General features: G+C 40.1%; 1 protein-coding gene across 5 annotated transcripts in view; it reads right to left on the minus strand.

Annotated features, from left to right (window-relative positions):
- Positions 1-201: 201 nt before the first annotated feature.
- Positions 202-23,625, minus strand: part of LRMDA (leucine rich melanocyte differentiation associated) — a 633,198-nt gene continuing 609,774 nt past the window's right edge. For all 5 annotated transcript variants that reach the window (XM_059851313.1, XM_059851314.1, XM_059851315.1 and 2 more), the window contains one exon: positions 202-2,349. In XM_059851313.1, the coding sequence (XP_059707296.1) occupies positions 2,167-2,349 (183 nt within the window). In that variant the 3' untranslated portion in view covers positions 202-2,166. The remainder of the gene's footprint in view (positions 2,350-23,625) is intronic.

The raw sequence follows: 23,625 nt of genomic DNA on the forward strand, positions 1-23,625 counted from the left end.
CTTTACCACATTTAATTCTAGGTACGTAATCCCCCAAGTGAAAACAAAATCCAAAGTGGAAGAGAATTTGTTCAAATTTCATTCCAAAAATATTTTTGCCTCCAAAGCTTTGCTAGGAAAAAACCACTCCTGAAAATGATACAAATGGTTTTGACATTAGGAAAAGTAAACAAGCAAAATAAAGATGGAAAAATCATGCGGTCAGTTTGCAAGTGCTGTTTATTGTTTGAGGCAGGGTTAAAGCCTTTTATAAAGACAAGAACATATATGCAAACAGACTGAAAGTGACATTAGGTTATTCTAAACATCCTTATTCCAAATCCTGCTGCCTATAACATTGCCATAGCCAAAATGTGTGGAGGCTGCAAAACAGCCATCATGATAGGAACAAACTAAGGTTGCTGTTATTTTGGTAACCAAAACAGATGACAAGTGCCCTAAATATTTCTATTAATATTTTTGATTAAAGTTTTCATCTATCTGATATCTCCTCGGATGCAATGTGAATTGGCCTTTCATTTGTGGTCATGTATGACATTAGAAGAGGCTTGGCAAGTGGCTAGAATGTGCTTTCCAGACACCAATCAGACAGCTCAGAGCTCCATTTGAGCTACAAGTGGTGTGAACTGCATCATTCTATGTTCATCGGTGGTTTTAAGTATCTGTTAAAGATTTATTATATACTTGCAGAGTGAGCAAAGGCTTCCGTTTACTGAGTGAGGCCTAAAATGCTGAGCAGCAGCAAGCTTTCCTTTGGCACTCGGCCAGTGCCTCACTATTTCATCAGTCACATCTGCTTTCACAACTGCCTTCCATGCTCAGTTCACTTCCACCTGTAATGCCAGCTGATAAAAGCCCCCAAGGTCGACAGTTTCTAAAGACTCATATTTTATTTTTTTTAACTAGGAAAGTGAATAGAGATCACCAAGTAATTTCAAACAAACCAAGAACAGCTAGGCATTGATAGCTCTCAACTGGGATCAACATGAATGGGTTTGGAACAGCCAAGAAATCTGAATTTTTGCATATTCCTTGGCCAATCACATTGTATCAAGTAGAATTTAACACAATATATGCATGAAGTATGGGAGTTAATTTTTTTCCACGGTAACAAGTTGATGATTCTAAATATGTCCAACCTCTCTATCAGAAAAGCAGAAAATTTGCCATGCCTTTTTATTTTCTTGACTGAAAATTTGACAATAGCCTTTCTTACATAGATATCAAAAGGTAGGTATCGTCTCTCCAATATATTAGTAAAGCTGTTAATTATGTTAATTCCACCAGTTACTTTTGTTGACCTTTTTCCCTCTGAATAATCACACCCATCGGTTGGCAGATTTGTATCACTCCTTTTAAGCACTTTTTTCCCCAAATTTAAGCATTTAATTATAAACATAATCCCTAAAAGTTAAAAATAGCTTGTGCAATAAACCAGGAATAATACACACTCTCAATATCATTAACCCTTCTTCCAAGTGTAAACAGTTAAGCTATGACATTATTTTAAAACATAAAGAAATGTTCACTTTTCTGAAAGCAAGAGCTAGTAAACAATGAGATGTGATTCAAGAATTAGAAAAATTTGTTTGTCTGGGAAATTACTAAAATCCTTTTCCTTTGCATATAAACATATATCAAATTGACAGTGCTCTGCATGGCCAAAATGTTTTCTGGATGTATATTTTTCCCTGCTGAAAGAAAAAATAATCCATCTAGGCTCATTTTGGGTGTGGGTGGGTGTACTACAAACTGTGAAAGGATTTGTGTAAGCATGTATGAGATGATAGAAACACAAGCACTTAATTCACAGGGAAAAAAAAATAACAGATAAGGGCTTTTTCATCTGAAATTACAGCCTCTCTCTTTTATAAACACTTTGGTATCAGCATCCACTCTGGCTCAACAGGCCGGGCAGAGATAAAGGCGGTGCTTTGGGAGGCGCCGCGGATGGAGCGGGCTCAGTCCAGCCCCAGGTGTGACCCTGCTCTCCTGCGAGCAGCCCGGACCAGGCAATCCATCACCGTGCTCCCCCTGCCAGGCCGGGTGCTCGGCTGCAGCTGTCTGTCACACTGGTGGATGGGACCTGCTTAAAGGCAATCATGTCAATCTCTGTGTGACTACTCAGACTAAGATAGAAGGATGATCTTGACAGGCTTGGCAAAGTCAGCAGAAGGCACTAGAGGACTTTAGTTGCATGCTTAAAATGTAGATGTGATTTGTGCTTCTTATGTGGAGGGATTGAAGAGGCGCGGAACAGCACTGTGGTTTAGAGCTGGTCATCTCGGATGAATCTGTTGCCCTCGGAATGTTTTCCGTAGTAAATGTAGCGACATTTCCCCAAAATGCCTACAATAAAAAGGAAATTAATTACAGTTAGGATTGAAGTAGAATAACATGCAATAAAGCACATAACTTGGGAAATTTGAAGGAGGGAAAGGAGCAGTTATCTCTTGTCCTGCAAAAAGAAAGAAAGTTTGTGCATTTCAAATATTCAGTATTGCCATTTCAATCAGCAGTTTTGAACCCACTGGAAAAATGAGTTCAAAAAGCGAAATGACCTATCCTGTTAAACATACATCCACGAGTATCTTCAAACTAGAACTACATAACACTGAAACATCATACCAAGTGTTTTAAATCAGAGCACTTCTCTCCTGCTTCCAAAAAACCAGAAAGTCTGGGTTGAAGTTATATTTTGTGCTCTCTGCTGTCTCCCTGCTACGTGTTTAAATGAGTGAAACCAAAAAGAACAAAAACAACAAAACCAAACCAACCAACCAACCAAGAAAAACCAACCACCCCCCTCTCTACCCCTGCCCCAAAAAAACCCCTAAACCAAACAGCAAATAATTACAGTTTAATGTGGATCCTGGAAAAACCTGTCAAACTTTTCCAAAGTCATACTGCAAGCACCTAAACCACCCTTATTTCAGTGACAGCTGAAGTGAGTGGCTGAAATCTACATGGGAAGCCATCAACAGACATGGGCCAGAACAGTTGGCCTCCCCAGACTCCAGCATTTTTATACATACAAATAAATATTCAATAAAAACATTTCCAAAGTATCTTTTCAAACAACATTGCAACATCCCATGAGCAAGATACAATTTAATTATGCTAAATATTGGCACACGTGGGATGCTTTCAATAATTAGCCATAATACTGGTTTTGGGAGGCAAGGCACATTTTTCACAGTGAGTACATGCAGAAAGATGCCTGAGGAAGCCTTAACTGCTGTGGGTGAGACACACATACCTGCAAATCTCACTACCTTATTCAAAAGCATCCCCTCTGGTGGTACTAAGTGGTATGTGAAAGCATAAGTTCACAGTTACATCCCACCTGTGAACATCCTCAAAGATGCTAAATTTTACTAGCAGAGTTGCTCTTTGAGCCCTCTGACATGTATAGTCAAATTAAAGTCATCTCCCATGTACAGAAAGAAGGTGGAAGGGTCTGCTCTGCCTTGGGAATGTCTTACCAGAGCGGTCACTGAAGAATCCAGCTCACCTCCATAAGGGCAAACATAACCTAGCCCAAAGGAGACAAGCACTGCCTTACATAAACGGTAAAGAAGGGGGAGAAGCAGATCTTCAATTCTTTCTTGTTTTAGATTTCCAGAACTCACACAGCTGTTACTGTTCACACTTGCAGTATGAATTAACTATGCAAGCTTTTATATTCTGTGCCATTGTTTTCCAGTATAGCGTCTGGATATAGTTAAGATACATAAGATAAGCTACTAAGGCTTTGGAAGACATGGGTCATGAAAGATTAATCTAAACCCATGCTCTTCTTCCTCTCTAAGACATCATGATGGTAACACGTCCTATGAGGGTTGTGGGGGGGAAATAGATAGGGCTGTCATTTGCTGTGAAAAACATTCCTCTTCAGGATAATACAAATGCAGTGGGGACGATACAGTGCAGTGCCTGATCATTTTCCCCTCCCGCTTAGAGCTTTCTTCAATAATTTCAATTTCAATAATTTTTCAAGTGAAGCAGTTTCCACATGCAAAAGATGATAACAGCATTCCTAAACAAGAGTCTAATGACGACCAAGTTATTCTTTCCCTAAACAGATATCCCAAGTTGGTAACAAGGACATTTAGAGCTCTAAATGCAAAGGATATGAGCAGTTTATTAACGGCATTCTTTGGACTTCTTTTTCACTGGCATTGATAAAAGTCTTGTTTGAGGTCTGCTGCATTTCTTAAGGACTGGAAGCAAGACTGTTTATAGAGATGCTGGTGAGAGAGTGCTGTTTGATGAATGCTGGAGACTATAGCTAGGTGTCAGTGCTTAGAAAATGAGGCAAGGACATGAGGTATTAATATTGTCAATGATCTCCTGACAGGAAAACAGATACTGTATTCACCGTCAGATTTAAATAGACATCAAGTGCATTAATGACAAAAGGGCAGACTTCAAACAAAGGGGGCTGTATGGTGCTGTGCCGAGCCAGTCTCCAAGTTGGCAATAACCTGATCTGAAAAGACACTGTCAGGGCTACAGACAGGCCTGGGATTGTGTGCGGTGACAGAAAACAGAGATGCTGACAGAGATACCGGTGCCATATTATGCCAAGTATATTCTAACACTGTCTCCAGTCCTAACTAAATCTGACATCATTTCCTATCGCTTATAGTATCCTCCGCTGCTCTGGCAGAATATTTCTCCCCAGACATCATTACAAACTCCACTGTAGTTTTAAAGTTACTGGCAGGCCTGTGCTGTCGTGGAGGCTGGGTCTAGAGGCCTAAGGATAACCTCAGTCAATCTAAATTTGGAGTTTGCTGGAGAAGTGCTCTCATTTTCACTGATATCTCAGCTACTTGAGGTGATCTGAACGCTAAAGTGTGAGGAGCTGTCACCTTGAATAAAATCCTTAAAGTAAAGACGCTCTGTTCCCGGGATGTTCAGCAAAGATGTCGGACAGTCTGGCAGCAGGAAATGAAATCCAGCTGCTGCTGCTCGCCTGGGGATAAAGGTGCTTGGGCTAGTGACAGTTAAAGTCAGCTGAAATTTTTGAAATCCTGCAGCCTACAATTGTTTAAATTAAGGAAGTGTTGTCTCCGCAGAGATTCCCTACCCAGGCACACAGCTGTGATTCGATTGCCAGGCATATTACACATGCTGCTCAGAGAGCCTTGATAAAAGCACAGTTGAAAATGTTGCCATGAGACCTTGTTTATCATGAAGGTTATTTGTAAAACAATAATCTTGCTCATAAATTAAATGCGGTGACTGGCATGGTTATTTGTTTTGCTTTGTTTTTCCTCTTCATGTCCCACCTCCCTTTGGCAACTACAGAAAGCTCAGAGAACTGCAAAATGTTTGTGTGCTGCAATGAGAATTTTGATGCTAAGATATGTCACATGCGAGTTTAGGAAAGCTACTGCTTTTTTTCTGCCTATCTGCTATGGTATTCTCTCCTTGCAGGGCTGGGAGTACACTTGCTCTTTTGCACACAGACAAGGCAAAGAATGAGGGGAAAACAATACATCTGTGGCTGTTCTTGTGTTTTTAATTAAAATATCCAGCATTGGCCATAATAAGCTAAGTATACCCCCTATACATCAAAACAATACACAGCATCCAGAATGAGGTTTCTGCTCAAGGTTCTTAAGAAATGACAACACAAGGTCTCTTGAGGGATCATCTTCCCTGAATGAGGCTTCTAATTTTTCTTAAGTAGCTGATTCTACCATCACCACAAGCTGTTAGAACTATAATTATGAAAAAACTGCATTGGGAAGAATCATTTTTAAATTCACTCTTTATCTTTTAAATGTTTCCATCCTTGGGAATGGATGTTCTAATTACGCTGGGTAAGTAATGACCTTGCAGTTGCTTGCATGTGTTGTGGTATCAGTCTTTCTTCACAAACACATTGTAATGTCAGCAGCACCAGCCTTTCCATAGCTGAGGGAAAACCCAATTATCCAAATAAATAAATACATACATAGATGCATACAAAAGCATGTGAAAAAGTTCAAGTCATGTTAACTCCTTTTAAATTTGGCATATTTTGCAGACAGCTATGGTGCTTTAGACCTCTACACACTTCGCTAGAGCAAAAAAAGGTTTGCAGATATATTATATCAGAAGTGGCAAAAACAAGTTGTAATGGGAAGTGTTAGACCTATAGATCATACAGAGACCTATAGATCATACAGCCTTAGTTAGTTACAGGTCAAAATTCATCTCAACCAACAGTGATCTAAGGGAATTGTTGTCAGGTAGCATCTTGTTGCCTTTTTCCTACCACATTAATCCTCCACATTTAGAAAAACCCACCTCTCAGTCATCACAACTTGGGCAGCTTCCAGCAACACGGCTTCCTCCAATAGCATTCAGCTTTCTTTAAAAAGTAATTACTAAAACTAAGCAGACAAGCCAAAAAATTTTGCCACCCCCATCAAAATCTATTGCCACATCTGCCCAACATCCCCACCAGGCACCCATTTTAACATCAAATGTTTTTAATAAGCCCCTCTGCAAGTGAAAGCAGCAAAGTATTCACAATTAAATGTGTTTGTCAAACACTGGTCTGCAGTATCCATCAGGGAGTACATTTCAGCTAACAGCCTTCTGCCTGTCTTTCACATGGACTAACCACAGGGCCAGCTACCAGGAGCTGCGGTCAGATAAAGTCTAGCACTCCATACACAGACTCAATATTCTACTGGAATTCCACTTCACCTAACTTTAATTAGAGCACAGTACCTAAATCCTCCACTGCCAATTTGTATTTGATCCATATTCATCTCTTTTTGCACAACCTGCTGTTGCATAGTTTTGCTATGGGCTATTAAACAGCTGCCATGTTCCACCAAGAAGCTGGGTGCATTTCAGTGTGGTTATACTACCAATCTGTAAATTGTTTTGAGACCCTTCAGGATGAAATATCAATGCCATTATCATTTTTTTCATAGGCACTTGGGCATATTCTACAATTAATGAACAGAAGCTGTGAAATTCCCTTAAATATTAATATAAACTTCCTATAAAGGAAAGTAATTCCCTACTGACTGAACTTAGAGGAGAATAAATACCTATCTATGAACAATTTAAAGTCTATAATGCTACCAATTTAGGCAAAACACCTCCATGAGTCAAGTTAATCTAAAACTCTTAAAAATCTTTTTATCTAAGGGATATGCAAAGGTGGGAGAAAAAAAAAAAAACAACCACCAGCCCAAAAGCAAACCCTTTTGTATAGGAGTTTAGTAAGTTTTCAGTTTGTATTTATCTACCTGGAAATTCTAAAAACTTTAATGAGTTGGCTAGTTGATAATTTATTTTCAGTTCCTTTTGGTGAGACAGAATACTTGCTTCTATTGCATATGATCCAGCCTATGAATTCTCTGACACAGGAATCTGAGAAGATCTCTCGGAAGACAAGAAAAGGTGCAAGGGATCATCTGAGTCACCAAGCACTGCCCAAAGCAGCCAAGTGTGTAACCCAGAGAGATCCACTCAGACTTGCACTCTGCCCCAGCAAACAAAGCTCTGCCAGCATGGGGAGGACTGAGCTCACAAACTGCAGCGTGACACAGGACAACAACAGAAGAGTTGCAGCTGTCCTTGCTAATGTGATGGGCTCTCTGGCTGCTACCATTTCATCTGTCTGTGGCAACCACATTTCCAGATTGCTCCCAGCTGGAGTCAAGACACAGGAGCTTGACTCCTTAAACCAGAGAAGAAGTAGCTACAGAAAGAGGAGAATACAACAGATAAGAATACCTTTGGTTGGGCCACAGCCAAATGCGGTGGAAAAGAATCTTAAAATGACCTGAAATACCACAGCAAGACACAAAACACAGCTAAATTCCCTAAAATATTCTCATAACATACTCACAAAGGGCTCACATAACGAATGCACAAATATTAATGTTCTTTATGTTATAAACTAGTTAATTTATTTTTAAGAGGATAGAAATGGTAAATGTAAGCAAAAATTATGCATAATTTCTTAAAAAGAAGCTATGCATAAAGGGGTGAGGCTGTGTTTGAGAAGGCTGGAGACAGAGCTACCTGTGGCTAAGGCAAAATTCCTTCACCAGGGCCACAGTCCTCACAGAGTGGTCCCCAAATACTCCCAAAGAGGTGCCTGTGAAATAGGGATTGTGGTCCATTGCAAGTTTTCTGGAGAAAGAAGACATACCTTCAGTGGTAAACTGCTGATCCTGACTCCCCCCTCTCTCTGAGGGTAAGAGCATTCAAGGAAGGTAACCTTCCCATTCAGAGGAGATGAATTACCTCTGCTCTGCTCCCTGCACAGGGATGCCGAAAAATGATAACATTTTCCTCTGGACACCCTACAGCATGGGGCACAAAATAGTCTTTCAGACTGAAAGAAATTACTGAAAGACACAAAATCAAATCTGTACCCAGTCTACAGCAATGGTGTTAGAATTACACACCTAAGCTAGAGCTGAGAGGAATCACAGAAGGCAAAGTAACACACTGAATTATTGCAAGTATCCTGCACAGACAAGTGCTGTGACATGTCAAGTCTCACTGGCCTGTTTGTGGGAAGGGGGAAAAAGGGGGGAGTATGCAGGGAAGTGAGAGCAGGGGAGGGGGGAGCGAAGCAGTCAGCAGGGAGGGGATGTTGGAAAAATTTGCAATGAAGGTGATAGGAATACAAAGATGTGAAGTTTGCATCCTGGGCCAAGGAAGCTGCATAAATGTTCAGTGTAAACTAGCAGTCAAGCTGATGTGTGATAAAGTGCAGCCTGCTGTAAATACACTTCAGGGCTCCCAGTGCAACTAGGGAAGAAACTTGTAATTTGGAAGGGGGGGAGGGGGGGAGAAAGAAAAAGTAAAAAGAAAAAAATGCACTGCAAGCTTTTTCTCACATAATCTGTTACTGGAAAATTGAGAAGCTTGTCCAAGTCCGTGGGAATAAGCTGATGAGCTGATAGTTAATAATAAACCATATTGTGTCATGGTGCGGAGTCATCTAGATCCATTCAGGCCACAAACTATATTACTTTATACAGCCCTGGCTGACATACATTTAAAGCCCTCTACACATTAAGGAGCCATTAGGCTGACAGATTAAAAGTTATCTTGGAGCTAATGTTTCCATTATGCGTATCCTGGCAGTGGAACAATCAACACACTGTTCCTCAGATGTCATACTTTGTTTAAAAAAAGGGTAGGGGGGAGAGCAGGGGGAAAGGAGGGTATCCTTCCCTCCTTGAATGACATTGACATGATCAGCTTTGATCTGGGCATGTGCTGTCTACAGATTCTCTACTGTTGGCTAAAATAGGAGCATTTAGGGCATAATACTTTAAATCATTAACCAGTTCCATACTCCTCTGGGTATCATTGTTACAATTTAAGGTTCTACACTTGGGATTTCTTTGGAATCTTTCCACGCTCATTGTAACTATCATCAGAGAAATATGTTGGGGGGTTGGAATGTCTCTTCCTAGTGAAAATGAAACAAAAAGCACGCAACAAAAATACACAACCAAATAAACAAAAACTCCAAACCAAATGCTTTTGTCTCTTTACCGTACCTTTACCAGTTTTGCACTGTTACTGTCATGGAGAGAATTAATGCTGACTTTATAATTAAATACTTGCTGTGAAATATGTTGCAAAATTAAAGCAGATTTTTTTTTTCAATTACTCGGACTCCTAAATTTTGTACTTAACTAGATACTGTAATCAAAGAAACCCAAGTGCACAGAAAGCATCAGCGTGCCAAATTTTAGGGGTGGACTGATGCTTGCATTTGGATATACTGAACGCCCTTGAAGGAGATGGAAGAAGGGAAGTATGGGCTCGCAGTCCTCTGGGCCTCGATGTATCTCATTCTCTCATCTATGGCGTGGACGAAAGCAGTAGAGTACAGGCAGACAAGGGCAGTAAATGCTCGGCCAGGTCGGGTCCCAGCCGCGCACCGCTGCCCGCGCCGCCGGAGCGGGCTCGCTGTGCGGGCGGGCCCCGGACACTAGAGGGCAGCAGCTCTTTGTGCCAGCCCCGCCGCGCCGCGCCGAGCCGCGCGGGCGGGCGGCGATCGCGGGCTGCAGCGCTGAGCGCGCCCCGCTACCGCCGGCGGAGCCCGCAGTGGTACAGCCGCTTCTTCTGAAAGGAGGCAGCCTCTCGCCCTGGAGCCTGCAGTGGTACAGCCGCGGCTTCGGAAAGAAGGCAGCCTCTCGCCCTGGAGCCCGCAGTGGTACAGCCTCTGCTCGCAGCCTCTCGCCCAGCCGCCTGGTTTCTGCCGGGCTCGGCCCGGGGGCACCAGGCTGTGTGCTGATGGCGGGGCAGCGCTCCGAACAAAAGGCTCGAAATGCTGCCGGGGGGGAGGCGGCCGCCCGCCTCCAGTGTCGGAGGCATTTGTCATTCTCTCATATTCACGGCGTAAATGCCAGCGCTGCTTTGAGCCACCTTTCTCTTACTTTTGTTAATGCAACGGTGCGACCACCGAAGTGATGTAAGAGACGCTTTTTGCCTATTCAGAATGATGGAGGAAAAGGAGGTTCTAAAATCTCTTCCCGACCCTATACGAAAGTTCAGCTGTTCAGTGTACACTCACCATACAATTTAGGAGATTTTCAGTTAATTTGGCTAACATATGCAAAAATGGCCTTTCTGCTGGCTGCTTTGTTCTTTGGGCTACATTCTAATACTAAAACTTACACTACTCAGCGATGGAACTAAACCATAAAGAACGACAAGGTCATTACAAAAACAAAAAGTGACTATAATTAAATCATACTTCACAAACCTTAACCATGCACAGATTGAATTAGCAGTAAAATGCGAGAGGAAAAAAGAGGGAAGTAAGTTCTTTTAGTAACTGTGATAGAATTAAACAAATGTACCATGATTTATGGGGCAGAAAGCAAACTTTTGGAATAATTGTTCGGAAAGTCTGCAAGCATTCCAATAAAATTACAAATTCTTCTGTGAAAAAAATTTGAGCAGCAGGGCCCTTCTGGAGAGTTTAGACATAAATTTGGCTCATCTCATGAGTAAAACTTGCTTTTGGATCTCAAATGTGTTCCTGCTGCAGGAGTTCACATTAGGGGAAAAAAAAAAAGCCATAGAAAATTCAGTCTGGCTCAACTGGTTTGAAATTTCTCAAGAGAGTCATCTGAAATAAAGACAAGTTGCTTTTTATTTTTAAAGCTGGGAAAGAAAGTCTCTCAAATAAAATTAAAGAGCATAATTAAATAGTGCTGCTGTCACATTATGATACAGTTAAGGGAACCTTCTTTGTCTGCCATTTCTTGCTCCTTTTCACAAACCCTTCCTCAGAAATGACAACAACAAAAAAAACCCCAACCAATTGCTGACAATGAGATTGCTATGATTTTTCCTAATACAAAAATAGATTTTTTTTGAGAAGCAGGTACTACAAGGCCCTGGATTCCCTTGATTTCCAGCAGAAGTTGAAGGCATCTGGCACTTTGTAAGACACATCCAGAGCCCACAACATTGGGTGAGCTCCTTTCTCTCTTCTGTCACTATTACTATTTAGCATCAAGTGCAATCAAAAGTGCATCTGGATACAAACACAAAATATTCAGAAAATATGTTGTTTTCTGGACTAAGTCTGGGCTTGCCTCTTAGTAGAATTTTGTTCTCTTCTCTGTGACATATAGCACCATCTGCTATTGCTAAATAGTTCCTGGCCATAGTCTAGTTCCCAACCTGCCTCCAGTACTGGAAGCCAAAATATTGTCATCGTTTTCTATCCTCAACTCTTTTCCCCTTTCCTCAGTCTCCTTATAAAATATGCTAATGGGAGGGGGCTGAAAGTTAAATCACAGTGGCCAGTAGAACATCATTTACAGGTGTTCCTTTGGTCTCTATGAAAGCTTTTGCTAAAGATAAAAAATGGGGGACTAAGAAACAGCTCGAGAGGCACATTAAAACCCCTCCATTAGGGTCAGATTCATTAAAGTTTAGTTATAGCACTGAAGACTTTCTAACAAGTATTCTGCTTAGTAAACATTTTCCACCAGAGCGTGGCTACTGGTGAGAGCTTTTGGAGTGTGTCAGTTAATCAGTATTCGCCCACTTCGACAGCTTGAAATATTACTCACTTATTTGGCTGGTTCAAATTCGTCAGACTTGACTATGTCACAAGTTTACATGTCCCCATATGAAAAAGGAGCTCACTGGCAAAATGTTCACAATGGACCTAATAAAACACGTGTGGCTAGAAAATAATCAAGCAGCAGTGATTACTGTTATCGCTCAGAAGGACAAAAAAAGAGTGACTGTCTTTGAGACTACCAAGCTAAACAGGAAGCAATAACCTGTTACTCTACCAAATATCCTTTAAATGGTTAATGGAAGAATAAAATCTCCACCACACTCAGAGGCATTAAATTGCTTGGTTAAAGCTGAATATATATTTTGGATGTGTTGAGTCATTTGCTGCTACAAAGAAAAGAAAGGCTTCAGACTGAAGCTGTCCCTCAGTCCTGAGAATGTTTTGCAGCCAAGGAAGCCCCTTCTGCCACAGGAAGGCCATTTAGGCAATACTCTTCACCTTTGCTCTCAGAGTGGGTGCTATTAAAACAGTAAGTCCTCTGAAGGTAGCAGGTAGTCTGGGATTAGACCGTCACAGGAATTCACAGCAGGAAAGCCGGTCACACACAGCCACTGTTTGGTTAAATGCATTCAACAACAGGGCACACGAGTGCTGCTGTTAAGCCTGGGGCACCGCTGAACAGCACAAACTGCCCTACAGAAGACCTCAAAGATCTCAGAAGTAATAACAAAAAATTATACAAGAAAGATCTTTTCAGGGATAAGGAAAGCTTAACCACTTACGTGTGTGCAGTGAACCCTGTGGTCCTTTCAGAGAGGCTCCTGGGAAGCAGCGATATGCTACTGAAGTATTTCAGTCTTTGGGCAAAACAAGCTTGACATCCCTGTTGGCATCTCTGCTGAGAACAGACACTGGCCTTACTCAGAAAACATCAAACGTGACTTTCTGCTAGCTGTGGCAAAGCTGAATACTGAAGGCAGGGGAGGAGAGGTCACAGAGGAAGCAGTAGTTAACGGGGTAAAGTGAGTGTTATAATCCCCAAATTGCAGTAGGACTGAATGTTTGCAGACAATCTGCCTGTCTATACCAAGACAGCCTCATTTTTCTTTCTTCTAGGAGAGGGTTAAGTATAATCTGAAGCCTGGAAAATGGCTGCTGTTGATACTAGTGAGGCCTTCTCTTTAACTAGATCCTTCAGGAAAAAACAAATTAATCAACAGCCAGCTGAAGTGGGTTTAATGATTGCATTCTGCATACAATCAGCTTTTCCCTTTTCAAGGGCCATCAATATGTCAAGGGAAGACATATCTGAAGGATATAGCTCTTAACATCAAGGTTATCTATTCTCCACAAGGCTCCCACTCCTTACTGGGCTGATACTTTACACTGCCTGTGTCTAACATTTTCATCAACTCTGCAATCAATCAAGGTAATAATGTTGTGCAAAAAATCAATTAACAACGCAATTAAACTTTCCTTATTATCTCAAAGGGCTGAAATAATACCTAAAGGGAAGATAGACTCACTGAATGCAGACATCCATAACCCAATGTGAAAGTGAATTATGAGGTTAGACAGATGCAGGCATGTACTGGCGCTGTTATTTTCAAAGGGATATATCTCATCCAGGCAGTGTATCAGTCACCACCAATCCCATACCCTAAAATTCCAAATTACTTTTAAGAAATATACGATGTGCAATATCCATTTCATATTCTCTTTTAGAGATAAACCCCCCAAAATCTGAACAGGAGTATTATTCAAAGACAAAATGATCTTTCAGAAAGAACATAAAATATAAAAGCTATAATAACATTTACATCTGTATACCACCCATGTCTGTAAATGCAGGTCATCAATTATACCTAATCTGTAGTGAATAAGGAACAGAAGAAGCAGCACAACATTTAAAGCCCAAAGGCTCAAATTTGCAAATACCTTGCATCAAGTACACTGAAAGAAGAGCCCCAATATAAACACATGCAGCAAAACCAGCAAGGACTTAAGTATCATTCCCTGAAAATAAGACAGAGTGCCTATATTATTTTGTAATTACAGTCAATCCTCATGGAAACATCATTCCCAAGAGCTGAGAGTTTTAAAGTACATTGAAAACAGACAATTAACCCCTCGCTGTTGGGAGGATTTGGATTTTAGCATAAAGACTTTAAGGAGAGAAGTGCTCAGCACCACAGCACAACAGAGTTAATATAGCTGGGAACCCAGGTGCAATAGCTTTGTTTTGAAGATGACTGGATAAGGATTTGAGGGAGGGTGGGGAAAAGAGGAGAGAAAGAATACATCTACAATTAACTATGAAATGAGTGATATTACTGCTCCCCAGTGACAACCAAAAAATATTATACAAAGAAAACAACTGTGACCAAGCTAGGTATTTTGGGGGCTTTTTTGACGCCTGTCATTTTATATCTCACAACCTGAGCCTTTCCCTCAGCCCCCCCCCCCCCCCCCCCCCGCCCCTTACTCATTTCAACCCAACATACCCACACACAGACTTCACCCTAGGTTGCTGTGATTTAACATAGGCAAAAAGATAATGAAAATAGAAAACACTTAAGGGAAGCCTATGTCAGAGTGACAAGCTAGGCTTACATCCTGTAATAAGCTCAGGAAAATTTGGATGCAGAAAAGATTTCCCTTACACACTGCACTTTGATTTCCTCAGTTAAAGGACGCTCCATGTGTCTGTGTAAGGAGAGGTGTTCTACAAAGCTGTTCTCCCAGCAGGGTTTGCTTAAGCACATAACAGCTGCAGTTTAGAAATGGTCTATTCTTACAATTAACTCATGTAGTGCAAGTGGCTTGTTTGGACCAAGAACATCTCTTTTTTGTTGATAATTCTCCCTGGTTTTGTCTTTGTCTTGTACTTCCTGCTCTTCCCCCGTTACACCCATTGTGTAGAGTCAATCATGGGTGAGATACAAATAAGTGTGACTAAAATTTTCCACAATTTTTGAAACATTACAGACTTTCCTACATGGATTTGGGGCACTAATATTAGCCCAGGATTAGAGAATTCAGCCATTCCTCTCTTAACCTTTAGAAACATAATTAATATGTTTTCATTTTCAATGACTTCATTGTGTGTCTATCAACTGGAACCATTCCTGCTGTGTATTTGATTCCACTGACGATGGGGTGTGTTGGATTTTAAATGATGTGCTAGCACTTCTGTTCCCTATATACTCTAGTTTATGTGTTATTCATGACTTGCATTTGGAGACATGGATGATACACAGATGTAAATGTTATTATAAAGCTTTTGTGTTTAGATTCATTGTGAAAGACTTCTTTGTTTTCAGATAATTCTTTTAACCATCACAAATAACCACCAATACATGAAATTGTCTTGAGACATTTTTCTTTCCTGTTAAGGTTTTTGATGAAGAGAATTTTTTATTCTCCCTAGTGTTCTCTCATCATCAAAATAAAATACAGGATAAATTGACAGACAGCAGCTACACCTGCAGGATAACGTAGAAGTAAACCTTTTTGTCATGTGCTCATTATACAAAATCAACCCCAAAAGTTACTTTATTTTTTTAATAGCTGTCAGGACTTGGCTCCCAGTTTAAGAAGGCTGTGACTGGCATTATTCTCAAACTGCTTTCACCCTTTAACATCACATTTGTATTCCTGAGGAATTTAAAAGGAACACAGTAAAGAAAAAGGTACTTCACCAAATCATGGTGTCCTATCTCCTTTTTCACTTAAACTAATTTTAGATGATTAGTTTTATAACACTATTTAAATATTTTGAATATATGACAGACATACAGTGCATCTTTGTTGCACTGGTACTATGTAGGAAAAAACTGAAACACAATATGTACTTAAATGCTTGGTAAGCATCAGGCTTGGAAAACATCACCAAGACAGCAGTCAGAAGTAATTTTTTGTGATGGACAGATAAAACACCATTAAATTTTTTCATTGTTACTTTTTAAGGCAAGGGGTGAGCAGGTAGATTTGTGTGTCTGGACTGGTAAATCTTCAAGATAGTTGTGTGAGGTTGCTATACATAAGCACATATATGGCTTTGAACTGAAACAAGTGCTCTCAAAAAGCTACATTTAATCACTAATAATCCTGTCAATTGATAAATCCTTAGATATTTTCTCTCAATGAAATTGAAGCTCAGTTTAAATGTGAAGTCTTGCAGTTGTCACATTTTTGTTTTAAAAGAAATATTTGATAGCAGATATTTTTACTTTATATGTCTATTTTATCCATTAAGCCTATAATAGCAGCAACCTCTCTACAGAACTTAAATATTCAGAAACCCCAGCAAAAGGGATTTCTTTGTCTGAAGTTCAAGCTTCTTGTAAAAATCTGACTCAGACTAATTTAGTCAAAGTATAATAGTTTGATCTACAAAATAACTTATTAAATTTTCTGTTGCTGGAGTAGTGTGTGGCTTGCACTCCCCAATGTACCATTTTACAGAGAACTTCATATTTTGTTGTGAATAGTTATTGAAAAGAGACTTTTCCATCTGACAGAGAGAATCAATCCAGTGTCACCCACTCTTTACCTCCAATTTTCTACTAGCACCACCTCTGTCTGGTGCAATCTTGTTAATGCTTTGCTGAAGATACCTGCTGTTTTACTTTACCTGCCACTAAAGCTTACTGCTCTTGAGCAGTTTTGGAAAACTGCCTTTGAGCTTTATGAAACAAAAGACAATTTTTTAAGCTGAACCAAACTGTAACTTAATTCAGCAGGACACTGCAACGCTGCTTCTAAGTCTTTGATGCTTTATTGAACCAGCAAGATTCCAACTTTTCTCTTCCCCAGTGACAGTGAAGACAGCTCAGGACTACTCAGTAAAGCATTTCTAATGGCCAAAACCCAGGAAGTCGTGGCTCAGCTGCCTTGCACTGCATTCCAGGCAAATTCTAGCCAGAGTGGGGAGTGGCCATGCCATGGAAAGAGTAACCCATTCCCTAGTGCAGGACATAGGGTCAGGACAAAGCAGTGTGTCTGGAGCATCATCAGATTAGGCCATACCAGGTCCTTGAGATTAAGAAGCTACAGTATCTGGGACATGTGACCAGGCAGCAGAAGAGGAGAATTAAAAGAGGCCCTTTTTGTGTGGTTTCAGTCTCGTGCCACACAGTTCTTCAGCCTTCACAGACTCTCTGGCCAATTTCAGTCTTTTACTTTTCATGGTGTAAACACTTACTTGGGCTTGCTCAGAAATGGAAATAGGTTGTCATCCAGGGAGTAGATGAGCAACATTTTCAGATGTTCTTCAACAATTATTTTGTCGTCAGGAAGCAGTGTATGATACCTTATAAACATGACACCATAAATCTACAACATTATTGAGGCAAATGTAGATTAATTCACAATTCAATATTAGTAGCCACCTTAACTGAGCAGAACCTGATGCAGCATTAAAATATGTTGAGATAAATTTGCTAAAATAACAAATTAAAAAGGTCTGCCTACCTAACCAGAAGCATGTTCACTGCCTGTGAAATAATAAAAGATTTCTGTCACTCCCCCAATGCACTTTTCTGGCTTAAATAGCCCTTGGTAAAGGCTTGGAGATCTTAAAATAGGTGGGCAGCCATCAAACTTTCACCAGATGACTCACTGCACTGTTAAGACCAATTATTTAAATGTTTGAAATATTTTAGACAGTTGATGAAGTCAAGAGAACCAGTTCAGCCAATCACCAAGAAAGCAAACAGTGACCCACAGGATTTCAACCATCCTCCTTTTCTGATGTGTTTTCACAGTACACATTACCAGAAGCTTTATGAGACCACTTTAAACCATCAAGAGTCCATCCAGGTAAGATCAGCCAAAAAATGGGGTACTAAAAGAGATTACAGAAAGTGGGTACAGGATGTTCTTCTCTTTCTCTCCCATGTATTTGAATTTTTTGTTTAACAGGGAAGAAGTCTGTCTTCTCATAAGACCAAATGATATGACAATGTTTTTCTTGACGTAAAGAAAATAACTTCATGTGGTCTTTCCCCTAGCCATGCAACTGTGCAGGCCTGGTGAGTGTGGCAGTCTTGCATAGCCTCCTTCTCCATTTATAGCAAGGATGGTTAAGTTCTGGACACACATGGCTATAAAATTTATTGATTTCAAGTGCAATTAATATCCAAGTCTCTGGGAAGCTTATATAAAGCTATTACTCTGTTCAAAGGGGGAAAAAAAAGACCATCAAATGGGTATACTGAAAGTTATTTTTCTGTTTTTTCTTTGTCTCAAAAAGGAAAGGGGGAGGGGGAGATGACTGTTCCATAATTATAAATCTTCTGAAACTGTAACTCAGGAAAAGACTTTTCAAATAAAATGTTTCCCAGAAAAGAATATTTGGCAGCGGTTGGCTCTTGTTTTCCCTAATAACCATTAAAAGTCTGCCCTAGTAAAGCATTTTACTGCAACGTTTGAAATGGTAGAGTTTACATTTTATTTAATGAATAGTTGCAGAGCATTAAAGCAACATCTCGTCGGCAAAACAGCTCCTTATCCTCGCTTTGTCTCAATTGGTTTTTTTACATTTCATTTTCAATGACATGTCAGCCGTCTCTCACCAACCTCAAAGGAAAGTTGAATGCGGGGCTTACAAAGTTAAGCTGACATTTGCTCTCTTCCAATAAAAAATATTTAGTCCATTAAACATAAATACCTGTCATTATGATACATGGACTGGGTACAAGCCTCCCGTTTCCCTCTGATGTTTATTACATCCAAACAACTGCAGTGCCTGCATGTTTTCAACTTTAGTGTATTGATTAAACTTTTAAATGGCTGCCATATAACCCAGGGACATCAGGAAGATTAATTTGCGTCAATGTTCATCTGTAATTCATTAGCCATTTATTCTTTACAACCACATGGGCTATCAAGAAAATGCAGGCCATTTTTCACTCTGCACAGGCTTGGGAACAGATCCTGAAATTTGTGCTGCATACAAATAAGCTCCCCAGGCCCGGCCACTTAAACTGCTTGGCTTTTCAAAAGTTAAAGTTGGGAATAACAGCAGAAAAAAGGGAACATAAAAAACCAGAAATGGACAAAATATACGTCCTCGGGGTACTAGGGATTTAACTGAGTTTGTCCACTGTCTTTTCATCCATGGATTATGGTTTCTTATTTCAGTCAGATTATAATAACTGAAACTTGTTACTGTGCAAAGGCCATAAATAAAATGAGCTGTACCCCCCTCTGATATCTTCTAAGATGCAGTTACTTGGAGAAAGCTAGGAAGCGGCAGTGAAGTATAAAAAGCTCATGCCTCAAGGAGGTTGTAGCCGTGAATCTAAGAAAAGGATGCAGCTTTATCCAACTCTCCCATTTATTGTGGATTCCAGTCTTGCCTTTATTTGGGAAAATGGCCAGCTAAATATTGGTATGTTTCCTTAGGGTAGAGGGAAGCCATCTGGCTCCTTGATTTGCCCTACTGACCCCCTTGGCACAGTATGAAGTGCATATTAAATAAGGAAAAGGAAAGAGAACAGCCATAAAGCAAACAAAAATGCACATGAATTTTATATTTACAACATAGAAAGATCAATGAAATGCATCCTGGTACCTTTCCTCTCACTACCTATAAATTACAAAGCAGTGTCACTCTGCTAGGTAAAGGCATAGTGGTACAGCAATAGAGTCATTGACCCTAATGGTAGTAATCGAGATTCCAAAAATTAAGATCTCATAAGACAAATCCAACAGGTTCCCTGTTGCAAACAAGAATATAAACATAGTAGCACCCTGTAAGAAACACAGAAATCTTCACATAGGTCTAATACATCAGTTAGGATGCAATCATCTCTACTTAACAGCTACGGTCACTATGCTGCCATTTTAAAATGTGGATTATGCATAAAAGAAAGGAGAAAATTTGCTTGTAAAATCAGGTATCAGCTTGCTGTTAAATATCAACCTGGGTGAAAAGAACACTGGAGTGAGCGTCCCGTCCCGCTTAGTGTAATCCTCCCAACGCAAGGCTGATGCCACGCCCAACCTGCCTGCCCCACCCAACCTCTTCACAGCCATGGCAAGCTGGGATCTCACCGAGGCAGGACACTGTCTGGGGGAAGCAGGAGCCTCTCATCACATCCAAGGAACACACAGGAGGCAAGGATGCATTGGACAAACCTGAGCTGTGGAGCAGAGATAGATTTTGGCCTAGGCCCTCCAGCAGGTCCAAAGAATTAAATGCTGCCCTGCCATTACCTTATCACCAAAAATCAGCCATTTGGTGCTTGTCTCTGCAATTTGTATAGAGGTGCTTTTATAGACAGTCTGCAGGTGGGATTGCTGAGCAGCACTTCTGTCAGTTGGCTGGCTTGTAAGTGCCCCAAAATAAGTGACCCCCCAAAAAAAGAAAAAAGAATAAAATTATGAGATATACAGGGATATACTCAAAGCGACTTTTGGATATGGTTTTGTATTTTATTACATGCTTGAAATTTAGACTGAGTTCATCGAAAGATTCATTACGGTTCATCAATCTCACAAGCAAAAACGAGCTGATTTGTGGTTTCATTTTGCACAAATACTTACTTTTAATAGGCAGGAGAAAATTAAATGAGTTTTGGTCAGATATCTGGATTCCTTTGAATCTGAAAGTTGAGTCAAAAAGAATGTTGGGAAATAAGCCAGTTTCAAAGCCATATGTACAAGGAAAGAAGTCCATTTATCCAAATCTGGATAGCTTTATGCTGTACACATAACCTGAGTCGCTCTGGCCTGCATCTGCCCCACAGCACAAGAAAAGACGAAATCTCAGCTTCAACTTTTTATTTTGGTTTTGTCAGCTTTAGTCATACCTTCAAAATAATTTAAATATAATTTGTTTGGAGTAAATTATTTTTCTATTATGATAAGAGACATACTGGGAACTTCACCAATGAAAATATGTGGATAACAAGTGAGTTGAAAATATTGCAAAATTTACCTAGTCTAAGTACAAAAAAGATGCAGTGCTAAAACTGTAACTTAAACTTAGAAAAGCAAAGCGAATCATAGCACAACTATGGAGTTTCTATCACATCAGAAAAAAAGAGAGCTAGTATGCAAAAAAAAATGCAGGTGTTTTAGAACAGAGCCATCATAAATTCAGCAGAAAATTTTTCAACCTTACTTCTGCAGACACTGAAAGCTGCCTCATGGTGCTCACTAAACAAAGTGTTTCCTTAGAAACTCTATTCTTTGGTCCGCTAGCATTAACTTATAGTAGAACACAGTTAAGATGCAGCCAGACCTTGGGGTTCAGTCCTTTAAAGTTCCCAGCATAACATATCTGAAACACCAATGACACAGTAAAGGAGTAGAAATCCCAAAAGGAGGCTCACCAATCCCAGATTCTAATTAAATCTTGACAAATTAGGTACAGCAGCCCAGGGGATCACAGCCATTGTGTTCACACCGTAAAACCTCTGTCCTGGGAATGTCCCTTGCAGGCTGCATGCCACAGCCCTGTGGCACAGGAGCAGGTTATTGTGGCTCACCATCACACCCGGGCTCTCTCATGCTGCAGGAATCTCCAAATGGGAAGACTAGGTGGCTTTGAACTCGTGCTTACACTGGGGGGGCCTAAAGCAGCAAGCTCAGGACTCAGCCATTTGTTTTCATTTTCATATAATGATGTGTCTAGCTCTCATGGTTGCACAGAAAACTGTATCAACTCGAACCATATGTTAACTGAGGCAGCAATATGTTCTTAAATTGGCAGTCAGCTCAAAATGACAGTTCAGCAAGATGTGAACTATTTTCAATCATCTCAATAGGGTGTTAACTCTAAACCCTAAACATTGCCTGTATATATATTTTGTTAACCATTTCACTACTAAAGACCTTAAGCAAGCTAGCTAAACTGTTCCTCCACACTTCTCCAAGACAGAATATCCCAACTCCTAATTTGAAAGAATGTATACATATAAATTGGCCAAGTTACATACTTGGCTCCATCATTTTTAACATCTCACTATCAATGTATTTATCCTTCCACAATCATGAGGCAGTGAAGCGCTGTCATCTCCTTTTCAGAGATGGAGGAAAAAATGCGAGAACATGATAAAAAGGAAACAGAACAGAGATCATCTGAGCTTAAGCCTTTTGTCTGAACCAGTAGATTAGCCTTTCCTTTTACACGGAAATTATGTGGAGACAGTGAAAAATCCGCTGAATCAAAGTAAGTAAAAGAGACTGAATATTTAAGAGCAGTATTATCCATATATGTTCCAGATTTAGTTTTTAAAAGGTTGTGTGCAGTTCAGTTTAAATTAATTCAGTTCTTTCACTGAATGCCCCAGAATTTTCAAGGATTTGCTCAAGTTTAAGGCCAGCTCACCACAGGACACAGAATCTGTTGCCCTTACCTCTAGCTGGTCAATTTTATTAATACAGTGTCTTAGCTTTAGGCCATAGTACACAATAAAATAAAAAAGACTAATGCAAATTTTAAATCTTGCAGCAGTTTGCCAAATAAACACAGGATCTGGATTAGAAACACTTTTTAAGATCATACATGCCTAAAAAATGTACAAAAAGAAAATAATAAGAGTTAAAAATATATTATTTTTTAGGTCTCAATACCTTTTTAGCTTTTTTATTTCTTTTTTTTTTTTGTGGCCAATCAGGCCAACAGTGTGGCAGCCCATTTAATTGAAACTGTTTTCCTTCCCAGAAAGTACTTCAGGTTTTGAGTCACAGAAGTAAATGCATCTAAGCCAGGAATGGAAGCTGGCTATTTATTACTCAGGTGACAATATGGGTTACAAGAAAGTACACAGAAAGAAAACTTTCAGCCTGCCTGGACTGTATGGGCAAAGATAGCTGTGTCTCCTGATACCAGCCCAAGTCACTTTCAAACAACTAACTGCAAAAACTCTGTCTAGTTTGTGAAGTATTTTGTGATGAAAGGCACTCTACACATGTAAAATATTATAACTACATTTGCAAAATGAAATTTCTAAAAGAAAAAGCACAGAACACGCCAACAACAATAAAGCAATCAATTTCAATAGGATGCAATAACTTGCAATAAATTGCTTTGTAGACAAGGATTAAATTGTTTCAGCACCAGCCACCCAATCCAACTTAACTAACAAAGAGAAAAAAGAAATGAGAAACATTTGCTTAAAAAGCTCATAACTGTCAGTGTGTTTAGAACACCAGCATGTCCTGCTACACCTAATACCTTTGTCAAGGTGGCCTATCTGGAACTACTCTTTCCCATTCCCTGCAGACTTAAGCTGCAGAGTTTCCCGGCAGACTCCCACTGTATTTGCCAGTGCTGGATCTCTGCTTGGGGTCTGAGTTTGAGACAATCCAGATCCACAGGCACAGCCCCCCTTCCCCTGCCCCCCCTTCAGTATCACTCATCGCAGCTTAAGCTTGTCTGCCTTGCACTGGCAGTGACCTGGATGTTGCACATGCTGCAGCACAAAGAGAGAACAATACCAGCAATGAGACTGCTCCTGTGATGTTGGTTTTTCATAAAGATGTGCTTAACATTCTTCCAACAACATTATTGTTATAATATTTTTTCTGTGCTCCGGTTCTACAAATCAGCGTTACGTTATACTGAAGAAGAAGTG

The sequence above is a fragment of the Haemorhous mexicanus genome, chromosome 7, assembly GCF_027477595.1.
Source record: "Haemorhous mexicanus isolate bHaeMex1 chromosome 7, bHaeMex1.pri, whole genome shotgun sequence".
Taxonomy (NCBI): Eukaryota; Metazoa; Chordata; class Aves; order Passeriformes; family Fringillidae; genus Haemorhous; species Haemorhous mexicanus.